The 18605-nt window shown below is 63.2% G+C and overlaps 3 protein-coding genes across 4 annotated transcripts in view; 2 read left to right on the top strand and 1 right to left on the bottom strand.

Annotated features, from left to right (window-relative positions):
- Window positions 1-18605, bottom strand: part of SSNA1 (SS nuclear autoantigen 1) — a 122530-nt gene that overhangs the window by 74401 nt on the left and 29524 nt on the right. The gene's annotated exons all lie outside the window — the stretch shown is intronic.
- On the top strand, window positions 3020-5610 carry SAPCD2 (suppressor APC domain containing 2). The gene is made up of 6 exons (XM_056132688.1): window positions 3020-3530; window positions 3929-4041; window positions 4140-4286; window positions 4364-4471; window positions 4556-4660; window positions 5359-5610. The coding sequence occupies exons 1-6, from the start codon at window positions 3020-3022 to the stop codon at window positions 5485-5487; spliced, it is 1113 nt and encodes a 370-aa protein (XP_055988663.1). The 3' UTR covers window positions 5488-5610.
- ENTPD2 (ectonucleoside triphosphate diphosphohydrolase 2) lies at window positions 14170-18340 on the top strand. 2 transcript variants are annotated; one of them, XM_056132989.1, is made up of 9 exons: window positions 14171-14357; window positions 14922-15039; window positions 15460-15610; window positions 15714-15873; window positions 15939-16166; window positions 16383-16637; window positions 16713-16832; window positions 17419-17553; window positions 17750-18339. In XM_056132989.1, exons 1-9 carry the CDS (start codon window positions 14229-14231, stop codon window positions 17951-17953), a joined length of 1500 nt encoding a protein of 499 aa, XP_055988964.1. In that variant the 5' UTR covers window positions 14171-14228; the 3' UTR covers window positions 17954-18339. The 2 variants fall into 2 exon arrangements, with proteins under 2 accessions (XP_055988965.1, XP_055988964.1); XM_056132990.1 differs by lacking the exon at window positions 16383-16637 and having other exon boundaries at window positions 14170-14357; window positions 17750-18340.

Here is an 18605-nt window from a genome sequence, read left to right as displayed (position 1 = left end):
AATCTTCTCCTGCTCCTTAGGGAGCTGGTGAAACTCTGGAAAGGTTCCGAGGCTTGGCGTTGCTTGGCGTTGCCCCTCGGGTCCTGGCACATTTCTGTCCTGGCGCGAGGGCTGACTTGAGTTCTAATTCACCCTGGGTGACAGGGGGGGCTCTAGAGGGCGGGTCTCAAGCCTCCCTGCCAATTTTGCACTTACCTGTCTGGTAGCTGACTACCGGTATTTGCCTGGAGAATGAGAGAGTCTCATTCCCGCTGGGCTGAACACTGTATTCTCAGCAAGAAAGTGTCCCCAGGGGCCCACCTAGCACTGCCAGGTGTAACCCCTCTAAAATACTGGAAGGTTGTTCAGCCTCTTGGGAGGGTCCCTTCTTCACCTTCCTTCTTCTGGATGCTATATGACCAGAGCCACAGAGCCACTCACACGTGCTCCCTCTGCCTGAGTACTTTTATTTTATTTTGGCTCAACAGTGTGGAGGGCTTACTCCTGGTTCTGCACTTTGGAAGCATTCCTGGTGGGGCTCAAGGGGACCCTATGGAGTGCCAGGGATCAAATCTGGGCCAGCTGCATGCAAGGCAGGCACCGTACCTGCTATGCTGTCTCTGTGGTACCTTTCTTTACACACTCCCTCATGAAAATATATGAAAAATAGATCCAGCAACTGGGGGATAGAACACTTGTCAAACCCTCTGTTTGGGGTACCCAAATAGCACTCATTGCTGCTTGGGGACTGTGCGGTGCCAGAGATGAAACGGGGCCCCACATGCAATGCCCATGCTGCAGTGCTTTGACCATCTCCTGACCCCAGACCTTTCTTGAGAAACTCGTCTTATTAGGCTGAAAAGTAGTATGGGCTCATGGACCCAAGGTGAAAAGCCACCTCTCTCCTGGAGCTCCCAGCCCAGCCCTGATGCACACAGGACTCTGCCTCCCCACCTGGGCCAGCAGAGAGCTGACAGCCCACTGGCCACCTCCAGCCAGCAAGACTCCTCCAAAGAGTGTCACGGGGCTTCCTACCTTACCCTCCCCAGTCTCTGCTCCCTACCACCAGTCCTGCCGGAGCCCCTTGAGCAGTCAGGTTGGCTGAGCACCCACGGGCCTGTCTGCCTGACTCTTGCTTTCCCTAGCTCTGACCCCCAGAACCAGATATTTTTCTCTCATGACCCAGATAGTCACTGTGGCCCATGGCCCACACATACTGGGGGCTGCGCTGGGTCAACCCAGCCCATAGTCAACCTTGTTCACAGTGCAAGGGGGTGAGCTGAAGAAGATGTGACCACGGAGAGGTGTTCGGAGCACGGTGGACTCCATACCCTAAGCCAGAGTCTACAGCTCACATGTGCCCTTGGAAGCATGTTTCAGTAAAGGAAGGTCTAGGCCAGAGAGGTGCTGTGGGGGAAGGGCGCTTGCCTGGCATGTGGCTGACCCAGGTTTGATTTCTGGCACCACAGAGAGTCCCAGAGCCCAACCAGCTATAAGCACAGACAGGTGTGGCCCAAAGAAAGAAAATCAAGGATAAGAACATTCAGGGTTCTTTTGGCTCCAGTCTCCAAGTAAGGGGTGGGGCTGAGCTCAGAGGGTTTGGACTTGGGTCCAGGACAAGGGACGTGGCCCCTGCCTGGCCTCAGAGAAGATAGTGTGAGGCGGAAGCAGGTCACTGGCAAGGGCTGATCCCTGGGCCTTGCTGAGGATGGAGATGCAGGCCTGGGCCAGGCTAAGGGAGAGGCTGGCTTTCTCTCCAAACAACGTGGAGTGTGGACCGCCCACCCTGGAGCCACATCTCCAGGGACTGGGACCAGGGACTGGGACCCCCTGGTCTTCTCAGGTGGCTCCCAGGAGAGTCGGCAGAGCAGCACAGGAAGGCAGGGTCAGCGTTTCCGATGACAGATATGGGGACTGTGCTCTGTTCCCTTTCAGACTCAAGTCCAAGTCCAGGGGCCACCTTCCCTGCAGCTCCCACACTTGGAGAAGAGCCTGTGTCCACTGCAAGGTGGAAAATTCACCTAAAGCCACTGCCTCCAGCCCCACAGCCTCCGCTGCCCAGGCATGGTGTCCAGCCCAGGCGCAGAGCACTGGGACTCAGGAGCCCGCACCATAGTTGGAAAGCGGGACATCTGGCCGGAGTTGGGGGCTGGCCCACCCCCACCCCTACCCAGCAATTTGCCAGGATAGCCTTCCCAGGAGAGTCCTGTGTGCAGAGTCCCTGAAGCTGGCTCCGGAGGACAGCAGCAGGGGAGAAGATGCAGATGAGGCTTTGGACACTGCTGGGCTGGGGAGAGCCAGTCCCCACCAAGAAGGTTCCTGATTTTGATTTTGAGGGGTCGTCCCAGTGGGAAAGCAGACCCAGGACAGCCCAGCCAGGCTCCGGTGCGTTGGGGCCCCTGGATGACGTGGAAGACCAGGTGGGCAGCCGTCCAGAAGCAGCTCTAGGAAGGCCAGGGGCGCCAGGGGCCGCTCCCGAGAGGGCGTTTTCTGACTGGATACACCTGAGGGTGGGGGACGGTCTGCTGAGAAGAGCAGAGGCAGCAGGAAACATTGGGGCCACGCTCCAGGACAAGGTGCGGGAGGCGTGGGGGCTGCACACATAGCTTGCCCCCGGCGCCCCGCAGTCCCGAGGCTGCAAGCTAGACCTTCCCCGCCCCCAGAGTGCAGCGTGAGTCTGCGGAGGGCTAGGGCAGAGGGTCCCCGGAGCCCAGGGAAGCTGGCCACCAGCTGAGGACGCAGGAAAGGGCGGCTTTGTCCTGCAGAGGACAGGAGAGGCCGGGCGTCCCGAGGGGCCGCGGGGACAGACGGGCCTCTGTGCCGGGAAGCGCCGCGCCGGAGCCCTCGATCCCCCCCCCGCCCACCCGGGGCCTTCCGGGCAGGCCCTCCCGGGAGGGGCAGGCCCGGCCGCCCGCCGCCCCCCGGGGACACGCTTCCTGCGGGCGCGGGGCCCCCTCCGCGGGCCGCCCCGCCCCCGGGAAATCAAACCGGGACGCCGGCCGCTCGGCCAATGGGAGCGGACTAGGGCCGGCCGGGGCCAATGACCGGCGCGCATGCTAATGAGCGCGGCGGCGCGGGGCCGGGGCCAATGGCCGGCGTGCATGCTAATGAGCGCCGACGCCACGCGGGGCCCGTTCAAAAAGTAGCCGCTATTGTGGCGGCGCGCGGCGGGCGCGCGGAGCGCATGGCCGGGGCCGCGCCGGCAGCGCCGGGCGCCGAGGCGCTGCCGCGCGCCTTCCTGCAGAGCCTGCGCACGCTCTTCGACATTCTGGACGACCGGCGGCGCGGCTACGTGCACCTGCGCGAAATCGAGTCGCGCTGGCAGGGCGCCGACGCGCGCGAGCTGCCCCGCGGCGTGCTCGAGGGGCTGCGGCGCGTGGCCCCGGCCAGCGGCCACCTGACCTTCGAGCGCTTCGTGGCCGGTCTGCGCGCCTCGCTGCCGGCCGCCGACGGCCCCGCGCCCCCCGCGCCGCCGCCGCGCCTGCTCTTCGCGCCCGCCGACGAGCCGCGCACTGTGCTGGAGCGGAAGGCGCTGCCCGGCGCGGCCGCGGGTGAGGGGCCGGAGTGGCCGCGCGGCGGGGAGGGCGTGGGCCTTGCGGCGGCCGGCCCGAGACTCCCGAGTGCAGAGCGTCGCGGGGGTAACCCAAAGGCCCAAAGTCTTTAGGAAGTTGTGAATGGGGAGGGAGGAGCCGCCCTCGCCGCTGCCCCGGCGCCCCTCCCTCGCTCAGGCCTGCGGCGCCGGCCGCGTCCCCCCAGCCGCCGGCCCCGCGTGCGGCGCCCCACCTCTGCACCTCTGTCCGCGGAGCTGACCGCTCCCTGCGCGCACCTCCCGGACACCCGGTCCCCGCCAGCAGCCCCACCTGCCCCACTCACGCCGGGCTGGACGGGCCCTGAGCTGCTGGGGTGTGGGCCCGGGGGTCTTGACGGGGTCCCGGGCCGCCCTCTGCAGGTGCGGTGGGCTGCAGGGCCTGGGAGCCGGCGGTGGGGGACAGCCGGCGGGCACCGCGCGCCCGGGGTCAGCGGCGGAGACACACCATCAGCAATGGCGTGGACTGTGAGCTGGTGAGGCTGTGCCCGGGGCTGGGGGCGGCTCCCGGGGGGCGCTCGCGCGGCCCGGCGGATCCCGCGGGCTGACGGCGCCTGTGCTCGCCCGGCCGCAGCTCCGGCAGCTGGAGGAGCTGGAGCAGGAGCGCGAGGTGCTGCTGCAGGGCCTGGCCATGATGGCGCGCGGCCGCGACTGGTACCAGCAGCAGCTGCAGCGCGTGCAGGAGCGGCAGCGCCGTCTGGGCCGGAGCAGGGCCAGCGCCGTGAGTGCCCCTCACCCCCGGGCGGGGGGCGGAAGCCGCGGCCGACCCCGCACCCACGGCTCCCTTCTTCTCTCCAGGACACTGGCGCGGAGGGGAGCCCCGGCCTGCTGGGCCGCCTGCTGCCCAAGGTCCAGGAGGTGGCCCGATGCCTGGGGGAGCTGCTGGCGGCGGCCTGTGCCGGCAGGGTGAGTGGCCCCCACCGCCCGCCCCTCTCTCCGGCCCTGGAGACTGTCGGGGCACCGGCACCAGCTGCTCGCCGTCTCCCGCAGGCCCTGCCCTCATCCTCGGGGCTCCCGGCCTCGCCCCCCGCGGCCCCCAGCTGGCAGCAACAGACCATCACCATGCTGAAGGAGCAGAACCGGCTCCTCACCCAGGTGAGGGGGGGGGCGTGTGCATGTGTGGTGTGTATGTGTGTACTCTTGTGGTATACATATGTGGTGTTTATGCATGCGGTATGTATGCGTGTCGCATGTATGTGTGTGACGTATGCATGTGGTGAGCATCTATCTGCAGTGTGTGTGCATGCATGTGTGTGGTGTGTGCAGCGTATGTTAGTGCATGTGCAGTGTACAGTGTGCAATGTGCATGCGTGTGGCGTAAATGAGCAATGTGTATAGTGTGTGGTGTGTGTGCTTGTGATGTGCAGTGTGTGGTGTGTAAATGTGATGTGTATGCGGTGTATGTGTGTGGTACATGTGCGGTGTGTGCAGTGTATTATGTGTGTGATATGCGTGTGCAGTGTATGTGGTGTGCGTGTACAGCATACAGATGTGTGTAGGTGTGTGATGTGTATGCATACGGTGTGCTTTTGCAGTGTGGTGTGCAGCGTGTGTGATATGCACATGCATGTATGTGTGGTTTGCATGTGCAGTGAGTGCATTGGTGTGTGCATGTGTGGTGTGCCCGTGTGGTATATGTGTACATGTGTGGTGTGTGCATAAATGTGTGTGCATGTGTGGTGTGTGTGCATGTGATATGTGTGCATGTGGTGTGTGCAAATATGTGCTGTGCATTGTGTGTGTGGTGTGTACATGCATGGTGGCCTGGCCAGCCCTGAGCACTGTCCCCCCAGGAGGTGACGGACAGGAGCGAGCGCATCACCCAGCTGGAGCAGGAGAAGTCGGCTCTCATCAAGCAGCTGTTCGAGGCCCGTGCCCTCAGCCAGCAGGACACTGGGCCTCTGGACTCCACCTTCATCTAGTGTCCCTCCCGGCCAGACTGACAGCCACTGGCCCACCAGATCACCCACTGGTCCCCCACCTTCACCCTCTACTCCCCAAACTCCTCCTGGCCCTTGGTGCGCCCACACTGCCTCAGTCCTGGTGAGGCTGCAGAGTGGACCGGTGTGGTGCGGACACTGCCTGGAACTGCTGCCCTGTCAGTGGATGGTGCAGGACCAAACCCCGTGTTTACAAGGTCTGGGGCAGCCTTGCCTATGTGTTTACAGCTGTCCTGTCCCCTGTGTCTTGGGGTCCCCAGTAAAACACTCCCAGGACACAGACTGCATTTCCCATGGTGGCCAGCAGAGGTCGCTGCCTGCGCACTGTTCTCTGGAGGGACCAGGGGCTGGTGTAGGGTGGGTCCCCAGGGACTCTCCCGGCTCTCCCTCAGGGAAGAGTCCCATGTCCAGCTCTGGGGGCCCCGTGGGGAGTGGTGGTAGGATCTTGCTGAGGAGCAGCCTGCAGCCCCTCGAGCTGCCAGGGAGCGTCCCACCTCCTCAAGCAGCCATCCAAGGAGTCTTGGCTCACATGGGCAGGAGGGATGCACCTGTGCTCCTGTCTCACCGAGTTCCCAGGCTTAGAGTCGTGCCTGGGAACCTCAGGTAGGAGGTGAGGGAACTGAGGCCCCTTCAAGATGGGTCCTGAGCTCAAGGCGGCCACTGGACGGGGCACCCTCGGATGAGGGTTATGGTGCCTAAGGCCCTAGACCAGACTTGGGACAAGGCGGGAGGACAGCTCTCTCACAACTGCTAGGACGAGAGCCAGGTGGTGCCAGACCCTTGCCCATCTCCACTTCCCTCCCCAGGACCAGGCTGTGGTCTGTCCCCTGGCCTCTTCCCCACTGCCCACAGGACTGCACACCCATCAGCTGTGCACAGCACTTTCTGGGCTGGTGTGGGTCAGCTGTGTGTGTGGCGCCTCATGGGGGCCCCACCAGCCCCGTGGACCTCAGCTCACACTGGTGACTGCAGTGTCCCTAGCCACTGCCCCAGCACAGCTCATGGCCTCCAGAATGCCCCCACATGGGCCGGCAGCCCCAGGCCTCGGGTTGCAGGCTGTCAGCAGGAAGGGGTTAGCGTTTACGGGCCCAAAAGACCCTGAGGCAGTGGGGCCCTGGGATGGCAGCGAGGTGCATCTATAGGAAGCAAAGAGGGGTACTGGGAGAGTCTAGCGGGGAGGCACCGGCTCGGGGCAACATGGCGGGTGCTGCTGACCAAGCCAGAGTTAATCCCCTACCTGTGTAGTTTCTCTGGCAGGGGTTTGGTCATGACACAGAGCCAGGAGTCAGCCCCAAGTACCAGGGGTGTGACCCAAAGTCAAAATCAGAACGTCCCACCAGAGGGCTGGGCAGGGGGGCCTCGAGCTAGTGGGTCCGGGTCAGCAGTGCCTGGACACCACTGAGCCTGCCTGACCTGGCTGGGGAGGTGTCTGGGATACCCCTGCCAGGCAGGCAAGAAAAGTACCAGGCCACGTACCCTGTGCCTAAAGAGAGCCCCAGTGCTGCAGGGGTGTGTGCTTGCACACAGCTCACCTGGGCTTGATCCCTGGCACCTCAGGAGAGCACTGGCAGGAGTGCTTGAGTGCAGACCCAGGAGTCAGCCCTGAGCACTGCCAGGTGTAGCTCCAAAATAGGAAAAGGACATGGAAGGCCAGGGAGCTGGGCGTTGGGGCTGGGGCCCCGGGCTCCCCCCGTCCCCCCCCCCCCCCCGACTGTTCTGGCTGGGCACACCACAAGCATGGTCCCAGCTCCCACGAGCAGTGCTCAGGAGGCCGACAAAACTGTAAAGCCCAGTCCAGAAGGCTCCTGGGGGGCTGGAAAGGCAGCTGTCACTTGGGGACAGACAGCAGGACCCCCACCAGGAGGCTGCTAGACTGGGTCTGAGGGCCCACCTGCAGGGGTGAGGCCCAGCCTCCAGACACCCATTACGGGCAGGTGCAGCCAGGACACACCCCAGGGGAGCCCAAACGGTGCCGGCTCTGAGGGCGCCTGGGCCCTAGGGGTGGTGGAGCTTAGTGTCACTCAGCAGCCCAGAGTGGCAGTGAGGGGCCCGCCTGTGGGCCAGCTGCCTCAGCTAGCGCTTCTGGCCCCTCACAAGGGTGCGTTCTTCAGGGAAGCGTGAGGGATGGGGGCGCTGTGAGCAGTGGACATGCTGGCCGGGCTCTTGGAGGCCAGCCAGGTACCCAGTTGCACATGACCAGCCCCTGAAGGGTATCAGAGTTGATTTTCCGTCTCTGCGTCCATTTCTTGAGCTTGTGTCCTGGGTCGGACGCACCTGGGGCCACTGAGGAAGGAGCACGTGTGATTTTTGTTCTGTTTCTTACAACATCTTGTGAACCTATGAGGACTTCAAAGGGCCAAAACGTAAGAGCAGGTCACCAGGCTGGAGGTGCCTGAGGTCCCGGTGCAGGGCACTGCAGAGCAGTGGCCTGGGGTACCCACAGTGCGGGCACTGCTGCAACCACGTTCAGGTGCCACTGTCATTGTCACCGTCCTCCGGTTGTTCATCGATTTCCTCAAGTGGGCCCAGTAACATCTCCATTGTGACAATTGTTACTGTGTTTGGCATATCGAATACGTCACCGGTAGCTTGCCAGGCTTTGCCGTGTGGGCGTGATACTCTCGGTAGCTTGCCAGGCTCTCCGAGAGGGGCATAAAATTACATTAGGTGAAGAGAAGAACAGGTGCTGGAGCAATAGTAAGACTGACTGGATGGGTCCCCAGGCCCCGCAGGAGAAAGCCCTGGGCATCACCAGCTGTGACTCAAGAAACAAAAATTAATGACACTAAGTTGGTCGCGTGTAAAGAATTTTTTGGAAACTAAGAGTCTATCCAAGAACCTTACTATGTAGTGGGAACGAAAGCATTTCTATCAGGATTAAATTAGCATTACCTTTGAAGGTCTACTCTGTTCCAAACTGCACAGAGAATTGGAACTCTCCAGAGGAAGGGCCAGAGCCATAGGCCAGCGGGGAGGACACTTGCCTTGCACACGGTCCTCTGCGTCCCGGCACCTGTCCCTCCACCAGGAGTGATTCCTGAGTGCAGAGCCAGAAGTCACCTGAGCACTGCCAGATGTGGCCCCCCAAAAAAAGTCCAAAAGAAAGTTCCAGCCCTTTGAGGTAAAAGAAATTTTTTGTTTATTTTTGTCTGGAGGCCACACCTGGGTGCAAGGCAAGTCTGTCAAATAACAGGGACTTTGATTTGACGTCCAAGCTGAGTTGTGGGACCAGAGAGGGGGCCCCCAGGACCGCCGGAAGGGAACCTGCATGCACAGAAAGTTGGGCAGCTCCTGTGCCCTGCCAGCTGTGGCCCCCAATGCTAAGGCCCCATGAGCTGTGCAGCCTGAGAGTCCTCAGACAGCACAGGCGAGCCTGGGACAGGCACAGGGAGGGCTGGGCTTGAGCCCTGGCCCACTTGGTCCCCAAGCACCACCAGGTGTGCCCTTATAGCTCCTGAGTAGTGCGATGGGGGCACAAATCACTGCACTGGAACGGGGCTGAGACCACTACCAAGAACTACCAGGCGAGCACTATAAGTGAGAACACCACACGAGCACTGTGTGAGGATGCCATGTGAGTATTCTGTGAGAACACTATGCAGGAACACACATGTGTGTGAGTACTTTGTGCACCATGTGTGAATACACTGTGTGAACACTGTGAGTGAGAACACGACATGAGCACTGTTTGAGGGCACCATGTGAGTACTCTGAGACCACTGTGAGTGTGCACTGTGTGAGAACCATGTGTGACCACTGCATGAGAGCACTTTCTGAGCACTCTGAGAACCATATGTGAGCCCATCCTTTCCCAAATCCCCACCAACAGCAGGGGAGGGAGGAGGGGAGCAGGGCACTGAATGACAGTTTAAGGAAAAGTGTTAAGAAGATCACAGAAAAGTGTTAAGAAGCCTACAAACTTTCTAGTTTGCTTTTGCTGTTTGTTGTTTTTGCTTTTTGGGTCACACCCAGGTGATGCTCAAGGGTTACTCCTGGCTCTACCCTCGGGGGTGACTCGGGAGGACTCTGGCAGTGCTCGGGGGACCAAAGGGATGCCGGAGATCAAACCTGGGCCAGCCACATGCAAGGCAAATGCCCTCCCTACCATACTATCACTCCACTCCCCCACTAACTTTCTAGAAGGAGCAATATAACCCTTAAAATATGTAACCTCGGTGGGACTGGAGCGATACCACAGCAGGTAGGGCGTTTGCCTTGCACGCAGCCAACATGGCCAACACAGGTTCAATTCCCAGCACCCCATATGGTCCCCTGAGCACCGCCAGGAGCAATTCCTGAGTGCATGAGCCAGGAGTAACCCCTGAGCAACGCCGGGTGTGACCCCCCCCCCAAAAAATGTAACCTCCTGACTAGGGTGATGGCAGCGGGGAGGCTGTTTGCTTGTGGCTGGCCCAGCTTCCATCCTCAGCACCATCCTCATATTGTGCCCTCAGCCCTCCAGGAGTTGATTCCTTAGCACAGAGCCCAGAGTAAGCGCTGAGCGCTGCTGCGTATGGCCCGAGAAACAAACAGAACATAATATAAAATGGCAAAATATTACATCAAGTACAAAATCCCAGGGCAAAGTATGCAATTTCTTTAACAATATGAACAATAATGCATGTACATATATATTCGAGGGCTGGAGAGATGGGGGTACTTCCCTTGTATGCTCCCGAGCTGGGCCGGGTCCCTGGCAACCTAGACGCTCCCTTGGCACCGCTAGGAGCGAGTTCAGAGCGGCGAGCCGGGGAGGGTCCCCTGAGCATCACCGGGTGTGGTCCAGGAAAAACCAAAACAAACGGAACTAAGCGCTGGAATGAGAATTCAGCAAGCAAGGTGTTTGCCCTATACGTGGCCTATCTGGGTCCAGTCCCCAGCACCCCCGTGGTCCCCGAGCCCGCCAGGAGTGGTTCCAGGCGCAGGGTCTAGAGCGAGCCCTGAACGCCGCTGGGTGTAGCCAAGCTCCCGCACCCTAAAACGGAAAAACACGGCATGTGCTAATTTGGGGAGCACACCTGGCGGGCGCGCGAGGCCGGTGCCTGAACGCTGTTCCTTCCCGGGTTCTGGCTCCTGGGCTCCGCGGCCTCCTTCGGCCGTCCAGGGGTCGCTCCCGGCTCGGCCCTCCCCGGCCGTCCCGGGCATTGCTCCTGGCCCGGCCCTCCCGACTTCCCGGAGCGCGGGGGGCGCCCACGAGGGCGCGCGCGGGACCGAGGTGCTGAGTGCGGGGGGTCTCTGGCGCCCTTCCCCGGAGAGGAAGGTGGCCCGGGTCCCTGCGGCAAGGCCAGCAGCCCAGCCCGCCCCACCGGGCCGACTCCGCTCGAGGGGGCGTCACTCCGGCCCCTCCCACGGGCCCCGGGGATGGTGCGGCGAGCGAGGGGCACCTGTGCGGGGCAGCGGCTGGTCCTGGGCAGCGGGCGCGAGGGGCCGGCGGAACAGCAGAGCTTTGGGAAACGACCCGGAGCATCCTGCGCCGCGGGCGGTGACTCACGGAGACCCGGGGGCGCCCACCCACGGCACTGGCGGAGTTTCCGGCTGGGCGCAGAGCCCAGGCCCCGCCGCTCCGCCCGCGTGTCCCCCCGAAGCCAGGAACAGCGGGGCGAGGCGGGCAGGGGCGTGGGCGGGGCGGGCGGGAGGAGCGGGGCGGGGGCTGGGGCGGGCGCGGGGCGGGAGGGGCGGGCGCGGGGCGGGGCGAGGCGTGCTGCCGAGGGCGGGGTCGGGCGCGGGAGTTGCGTGGGAGGCAGGGCCGGGAGCGGGGCGTGGTGTGTGGGGCCGAGGACGTTGCGGGTTGTGGGGTGCGGGGCTGGGGGGACCGGGGGCGGGATTGCGGGGAGGGGGCGTCGGTGCCTGCAGGAATGGGGGTCCCGTCCTAGCTCCCGTCCTGGAGTAGGGCTGGGCGTCTCGGGGACCCCTCAGGCTGCAGGGAACAGAGCGCACCCGCACCCGGGCCTTGGGCGAGAAAGCGGGGTGGGGCCCTCCGCTCCCAGCCGCCCCAGGGGCCCTTCGTTCTGGGGCCCCTCGGGAGCGGCGGCCCTTGCCCCTCACATAGGCGCCCTCCTGTAGGCAATCCCGACCCCCGCCAGTCTGCGCAGCCCTGGTCACGCCCAAGGAGGACAGGGACCAGGGCCTCTTCCTGCTCTCCACCCTGTGCCGCCCCACCCCAGGCCTGTCCAACCGGGCGGCTGCCCCTCCCATCCCCCAGGACCCCCGCTTTCCTCTGCTCCAAATGCACACAGTGTCCCTGCCAGAGTTCCACCCTTGTCCTGTCCTGCTCTGAGCCTGCGCCCACCAGCCCGGCTGTAGTTCTCCCCTCCTTCTCTGTCCGGGCGCTGGTCCACCCGTGTCCCTGAGGCTCCATCCCATGCTCTCAGCCTTGTCTCTCCCAGCTGCAGGCCTTCAGGGCGGGGCTGGGGGGTCTGGCCAGAGGCCTCGCCCCGAGGTCCAGCCGGATCCCAGACGCTCGGGGCGGGTGCAGCCCCCCCCTTCCTGTGGGCCAGAGCTGGAAGAAAGGCCCCTTTCTGCCCTGACCCCGACCCTCAGCAGATTGGCGTTGTCCCTCGCTCCCGCCCCGGGCGATGCAGAGCCTGCCCTTTGGATCCCTCGGCTGTCACATGCCCTCACTGCCTGAAAGCTGGGGTTCTGGGTGCTGGAGTTTACGTTTTGCCTAATTTCGCTGGAATCCCCACATTTTGCAGAAAGGGGGGTGGCCTTTGGTGTGGAGATGAGCTGCTTGGCCAGGGTGACCAAGGGTCGGCGGGCTCGGGGGTGCTGGGCGCCCTCAGAGGCACCCTCTCCCTTCGGACCCTTGGTACCACCACGGCCATCCTGGTCCCTCTTGCCTGTGTCCTCCACCTCATGGGACAGTCTGGCCTTGCGCCGAGAGGGCAGCGCTGTGCCTAGTGGGTCCTGGTTTGTGTAAACTCACACAAGGGGGGCTCGGCACCCACAGCGGTGGTGGCTCTATCTCTCCCACCGCCCGCGTTCGGTAGTCTCACCCTTCTCCCACCCCGGAGAGGTTGATGGCGATGGTCAGGCGGAGGAAGGAACGAGGGCCAGGCTGGTTGGTATTAGTCGTAGTTTATTCTGATTCTCTCTTCATCTGTCTCTGCTCCCTCTCTCCTTCTCTGTTTCTCCTCGTCTCTCCTTCTGTCTGCCCCCACTGCCCAATCTACAGTCTCCTTATATCTCTCTCCAAGAGAATGGGGCAAACAATTACATAAAGGTGTGGTCACAATCAATAGGGGTGGAGATCAACAGGGGTAGAAATCTTGGCCTCAGGGAAGACCGTTCCTAGGACAGATCCTTCCTCAGCAGGAGGACCCACCCTAGAGCATAATCCCATGGGCGTGCCTCTGCTCTCCTAGTCCGACAAGCATATAAGAATATAATATAAATCATTTTGTATGGATACAGTAAGAAATATCTTAAACTTATAGAATTGCTCTCCTAGGGCCATCTCCATCTCAGACTACGATGCTCAGGCCAGATAGTCTTTCCCACCCCTAGCAGGATCCTAGTCTTGTCGTTACCTTTGGATCATGACAGCATTTGTCTATGATCAAACTCTTATAGTTAAGAATCGTGGCACTTTGGCCTGGCCCATTTCGCTGCCAGGGTAGCTCACCGCTTGCCCTGGGTCCATTCAGTCCCTCGTCAGGACCCTGCTTTTGGGGTGTTAGGAACTAAGGGCAACTGAGGCTTAAGTCGAGAAAGAAGATGCCCGGGAGTGAATAATATTCAAGGCCAATCAAATCCTAAATTACAAAGCATAATGTTAATGGTCTTCCTGTATCTATACAAAAAGGATATTACTTTAAGGTAAACTGTTCATAAGGCATAAGGAGAGGAGAAAGGCAATATTTCACTCATACATAGAAAATCATAGATTTCTGGGAAACTGATCTTACAAATTAACAAAGTCTGATTAAGGGGGAAGCTGATTAACTGGGTGGGAAGGAGAGCATAGGGAAGACTGTTTACATGTTTACATGTAAACACAATGGAAGTGGAAGTGCCTCTGGAGCACTGTGATAGGTGTAACCAGATTAATGGGTGTAACCAGATAAACCTAAGCTTCTTGTACTCCAACACTGGTTCTTCTGCATGGAAGGCCAGCGGAACACTGCTTTGCCCGACCGTCCACTCCCAAAGCGGGCAGCTGCCTCCACAGTGTGGGCAGCTGCGGCTGGACCTACCCCTGGCACATCAAAAGCTGGCGCAGCTCGGGGGCCATCTCTGCTTTGTTCCCAGGCACACAACGCCTGAGCCTCGCACGAAGCACCCGGGCCGGCCCTGCGCCGGCCCTGCGCCGGCCCTGCGCCGGCCCAGGCGGCCAGCGGCGAGCCCTGAGGAGGACAGGTCAGCGACCACGCCAAGAGAAGGCGCGCAGGAGTTGCGGGCCGGGGAAGGGTGGCCGAGGTCACGCACCTGCGCCCCTGACGGGGGCGTGGCCTGCGCTGGGCGTGGCCAGAAGAGGCCCCGCCCCAGCCCGCCCCGGGTGCCGACCCCGCGGCCCGGCCCGCGACACCCAGCTGCGTGTTAGCACGGCCACTCGGGGCGCCCAGCTGCGTGCTAACTCGGCCACTCGCGGCGCCCGGATCCCGCCAGCCCGGCCACTTGCGGCGCCCGGATCCCGCCAGCCCGGCCACTCGCGGCGCCCAGCTGCGTGCTAGCCTGGCCACCCGCCGGCCCAGCTCCGGCCAGCCCGGCCACCCGCGGCGCCCATGGCTGGGAAGGCGCTCTCGCTGCTGCCCTCGCTGCTGCCCCCGCTGCTGCTGGCCGCGGCGGGCCTCGCCGGCCTGCTGCTGCTGAGCGTGCCCACTCGCGACGTCCGGGAGCCGCTCGCCCTCAAGGTGCTCCGCCACCGCGCCCAGGAACCCCGCGCGCGCCCTCCGCGTCTGCCGGGCGGGGTGGCCCTGTGCCCGGGGGACGGGGTCCTGACCGCCGGCCAGGCCGCCAGCGCCCCGAGGTTCGCCCCCACCCCCCGCGGCCGGGCTGCCGCGGCGCTTCCGGGAAGCTCGAGCGAGTTCCTGGATGAGGTCCCGGCGCCTCCAGGGGCCTCCGGGGCGCTGCAACGCGCCAGGGCGCGCATCTGGTCCGGGGCGGGGCCTCGGGTGGGGCGGCCTTCGGGGCCTGCTGCTGGGTCACCGGCTCCAGGGGCTTCAATCTCTCCTCGAACCTGTACTCCCAAGTCCTCAGGGCAGCGTTCCAAGGATGCTCCTGGCTACCTCTGCCCCTGACACAGCCCCTTGCCTGGAAGTCCCCAGAAGCGGGGACCACCCAGTCCCCCAATTGAGCCGGACCACTGCCCAGTCCTTGGCATTGAGTCTGTGTTCATCCCTCTGTGGGTGGCCAGGGAGCCCCAGGTCTCGGGCTACATGTGGCCCCATAGCTGACCGTGACACCCTGCCCCGCAGTATGGGATAGTCCTGGACGCTGGCTCTTCCCACACGTCCATGTTCATCTACAAGTGGCCGGCGGACAAGGAGAACGACACGGGTATCGTGAGCCAGCTCAGCTCCTGTGACGTGCGTGGTGAGTGGCCCCCACAGTGCCCATGGACAGCGTCTGGGGGGGTGCCCATGCAGGCAGTGCCGTGGGAACCCACAGAACCACGCTGGCTGCTGTCCGCAAGGAGCAAGCAGTCTCGCTCTGGACGGAAGCCTGGGAGCAGCTGGGGCCTTTGAGCCCTTCCCAGCCTGGATGACTGCTATGGGACGGGGCCAGGGGCCGCCCATGCTGGGACCGGAGGGCGGCCGGGTCTCTGCTTTGTCCTGGCACCTGTGCCCACACCCAGCGCATGCAGCGGCAGGCTCTCGACCAGGTGGCAGTGGGCCCTTTGTTCGCCTCTGACCTGGCCCCTGAGGGCGGCTCGGAGGCCCTGGAAAGCAGGGGGGTGCTGCCATGGCCCGAGGGCGGGGCCACCGGCCTTGGGCCCACCCCACCTGCCCCTAGGTGGAGGCATCTCCAGCTACGCAGACAACCCACCCGGCGCGGGCCAGAGTCTCGTGGAGTGCCTGGACCAGGCACTTCGGGAGGTGCCCCAGGAGAGACAGCCGGGCACACCCCTCTATCTGGGGGCCACGGCGGGCATGCGCCTGCTCTAGTGAGTGCCCGTCACACCTGGCTCCGGGCAAGAGTCCCCAGCCCGTTCCCACTGCAGGGTCTTGCTCCCCGGGAGGGCCCTCAGAGTTCTCTCTGTGTCCCAGCCTGCGCCGTCCCGAAGCCTCCGCCAGCGTCCTCCAGGCCGTGGAGCGCGTGCTCTCCCAGTACCCCTTTGACTTCCGTGGTGCGCACATCCTCTCCAGCCAAGCCGAGGGCGTGTTTGGCTGGGTGACCGCAAACTATCTGCTAGAGAACTTCATCAAGGTAGGCCTCAGTCAGGCAGCAGGGCAGGCCACATGCGCCCACAGCTGACACCTTCCCACCCGCAGTGTGACTTGGGGGGCCTGTGGTCCTGGCCAAGGAGGAAGACGTTGGGGGCTCTGGACCTGGGGGGAGCCTCCACCCAGATTACCTTTGAGACCGCCACACACCTCGAGGACCCCAGTACGGCTGTGCAGCTGCAGCTTTATGGGCACCGCTACCACCTCTACACCCACAGCTTCCTCTGCTACGGCCGAGACCAGGTCCTGCAGAGGCTACTGGCTGCTGCCGTGCAGGTGCCTGGGAGGGGTGGGGGGGCTTCCTGCAGCAGGCTCTAGTGGAGCTGGAACTGGTTGGGTGTTGCAGGAGGGCCAGCATGGGCAGTGGGGGTGGGGGAGCAGCCCTCAGGACCAGAGGCCACTGGGCCGCAGGGTTCGTGGTTACTCTGAGCACAACCCCGAGGTGACCGCTGGCCCTCTGGAGCAGCCGCCCCACTGCCTCACTGTCCCCAGGCCCACGGCTTGCACCCCTGCTGGCCCAGGAACTACTCCGCCCAAGTGCAGCTCCAGAGCTTGTATGAGTCACCGTGCCTGGCTGCCCTGCGGCCCCAGACCTTCAACAGCAGCGGCCGGGTCAGCGTGTCGGGCGGCAGTGACCCTGTCCTCTGCCACCACTTGGTCTCCCAGCTCTTCAGCTTCTCCTCCTGTCACTTCTCCCGATGCTCCTTCAACGGCACCTTCCAGCCCCCCGTGGCAGGAAACTTTATTGTGCGTGCGGGGGGCGGGGGAGGCCGCAGTGCAGGGCCCAGTCATGGTGTGACCCCGTCCCCCATGCATGCACAGGCCTTCTCTGCCTTCTTCTACACGGTGGACTTCCTGAGGACAACGATGGGGCTGCCCGTGGCCAGCCTGTCGCAGCTGGAGATAGCAGTACGGACACTCTGTAGTCAGAGCTGGGACGAGGTGAGCCTGTGGGGCACCGCTGGGCACATGGGCCCGCTGTGGGCAGTGACAGGCTGGAGCGGTTCTGAACTTCCCTGACGCCTGGTGCTAGGGCCCAGAGCAGGAGGGCGGGATGAGGCAGTGAGCGAGGCTGGCCGAGGGAGAGGCAGAGGCATTGGGGTAGACTTGGCAGTAGAACTGGGGCGGGGAGCAGTGGAGACCGGCTAGCCTTAGGCCAGACACCTGTGCCAGGTAGACAGGTGGGGGTGTTAGGGTCCCCCAGAGGGAGGGAAAAAGACCCTGGAGGCCTTCCCACTCTGGTGGAGAGTGGCCCCACTGTAGGGAGGGCAGAGTGGCTGGGGCCGAGAGGCCTCTCCTACTGCCCTGGCCGATGGCCAGCCGCTGCCCTCTCCAGGTCGGCCTGCCAGGCCCAGAAGACTGTCACCCTCTCTCCCAGAGCTCTGCCCCTTGCGTGGCGTTCCTGGGGCCTGACTTGGGTTGTGTGTGTGTGCGAGTGTCCACGCGGTGGTGTGTGCATGCGTGCACTGTTGTGTGGAGGGCCCAGATCTCCCAGAGGTCGCTGGACACATCTCCCACTGTGTCCCAGCTGCAGGCTTGGGTTTCCGGCCCCAAGGACCACCTGCCCCACTACTGTGCCATGGCCACGTTTGTGCTTCAGCTGCTGAGCCGCGGCTACGGGTTCGATGAGGGCACCTTCAGTGGGGTGACCTTCCAGAAGAAGGTGGGCACTGCAAGGTGGGGCAGGGCCGGAGAGGAGGGCCTGGGCAGAGGGGCGGAACGAGGGTGGAATGGGCGGGGCCTGGGAGGGGCAAGGGAGGACCAGGCGGTTTAGGGCGGGGCCTGGGCAGAGTGGAGAAGGGCCGAGTGGGGGCAGGGGCAGGCCTGGGCAGGACTGATCCCGTGTCCCTGACTTGCAGGCTGGGGACACTGCTGTGGGCTGGGCGCTGGGCTACATGTTGAACCTCACCAACCTGATCCCCTCCGAGTCTCCTGTGCTGCGCAAGGGCATCAACGTCCACTCTTGGGTGGCCCTTCTCCTGCTCTTCGCCGCTGCGGTCCTGGCAGCTTTTGTTCTGCTGCTGTGCCAGGCGCGCTCTGCCAAGTCATCAAGTGTCATTTAGAGTGCAGGCAGGCCAGCCGCTGGCCACTGCTGCGTCTGGCCAAGCCATAAGTCCTTCCACCCGCCCCCACCTCACTCACATGCGCTTCCTTGAAGTCAGCCCCAGAACCCTGAGACTGTGGGATGTGCACACGCAGGGACAGGCGTCCAAAAGCCCCCTTCCTGCACGCACCCTGGTTTTGCCCAAGGCCACCAGCCCCTTCTCTTCCTGGAGTGGGGGTCAGACTCCTCCCAGCCTCAGCCGGGCGCTGCAGGCTGCTTTCCCTGCAGTGGGGCCTGTGATCCAACAGCTGGATCCTCATGCCCCTCTGAAGTCTGTGTGGGTACTGGGGTTGATCAGGGCCCCCAGGCTGGGGATCTGGCAGGCCCCCTTGTATGCATTTTGTAATAAAAACCTTGTCTAGAAGGGGCACTGTCTGCTCCATGGGGCGGGCCTCCCTGCCACTGCATCCCCTCCCGGCACGTGTGTGTATGTCCACGTTCGTGTGTGTGCGTGTGCGCGTGTATATGTGTGCGTGCGTGTATGTGTGTGCATGTGCGCGAGGTGCCTGGCCCCGGCTCTGGGCGACCCTGCTGGCTGGCCCTGGAGAGCCCCAGAGCCAGTGAATCTGGGGTGAGGAATGCTGCCCCTCCTGTGGCTTGTGCTGACGAGA

The sequence above is a fragment of the Sorex fumeus genome, unplaced genomic scaffold, assembly GCF_029834395.1.
Source record: "Sorex fumeus unplaced genomic scaffold, SorFum_2.1 ptg000095l, whole genome shotgun sequence".
Taxonomy (NCBI): domain Eukaryota; kingdom Metazoa; phylum Chordata; class Mammalia; order Eulipotyphla; family Soricidae; genus Sorex; species Sorex fumeus.
Note: the sequence above shows the minus strand (reverse complement) of the source record. Positions and strands in the feature narration are given on the sequence as shown.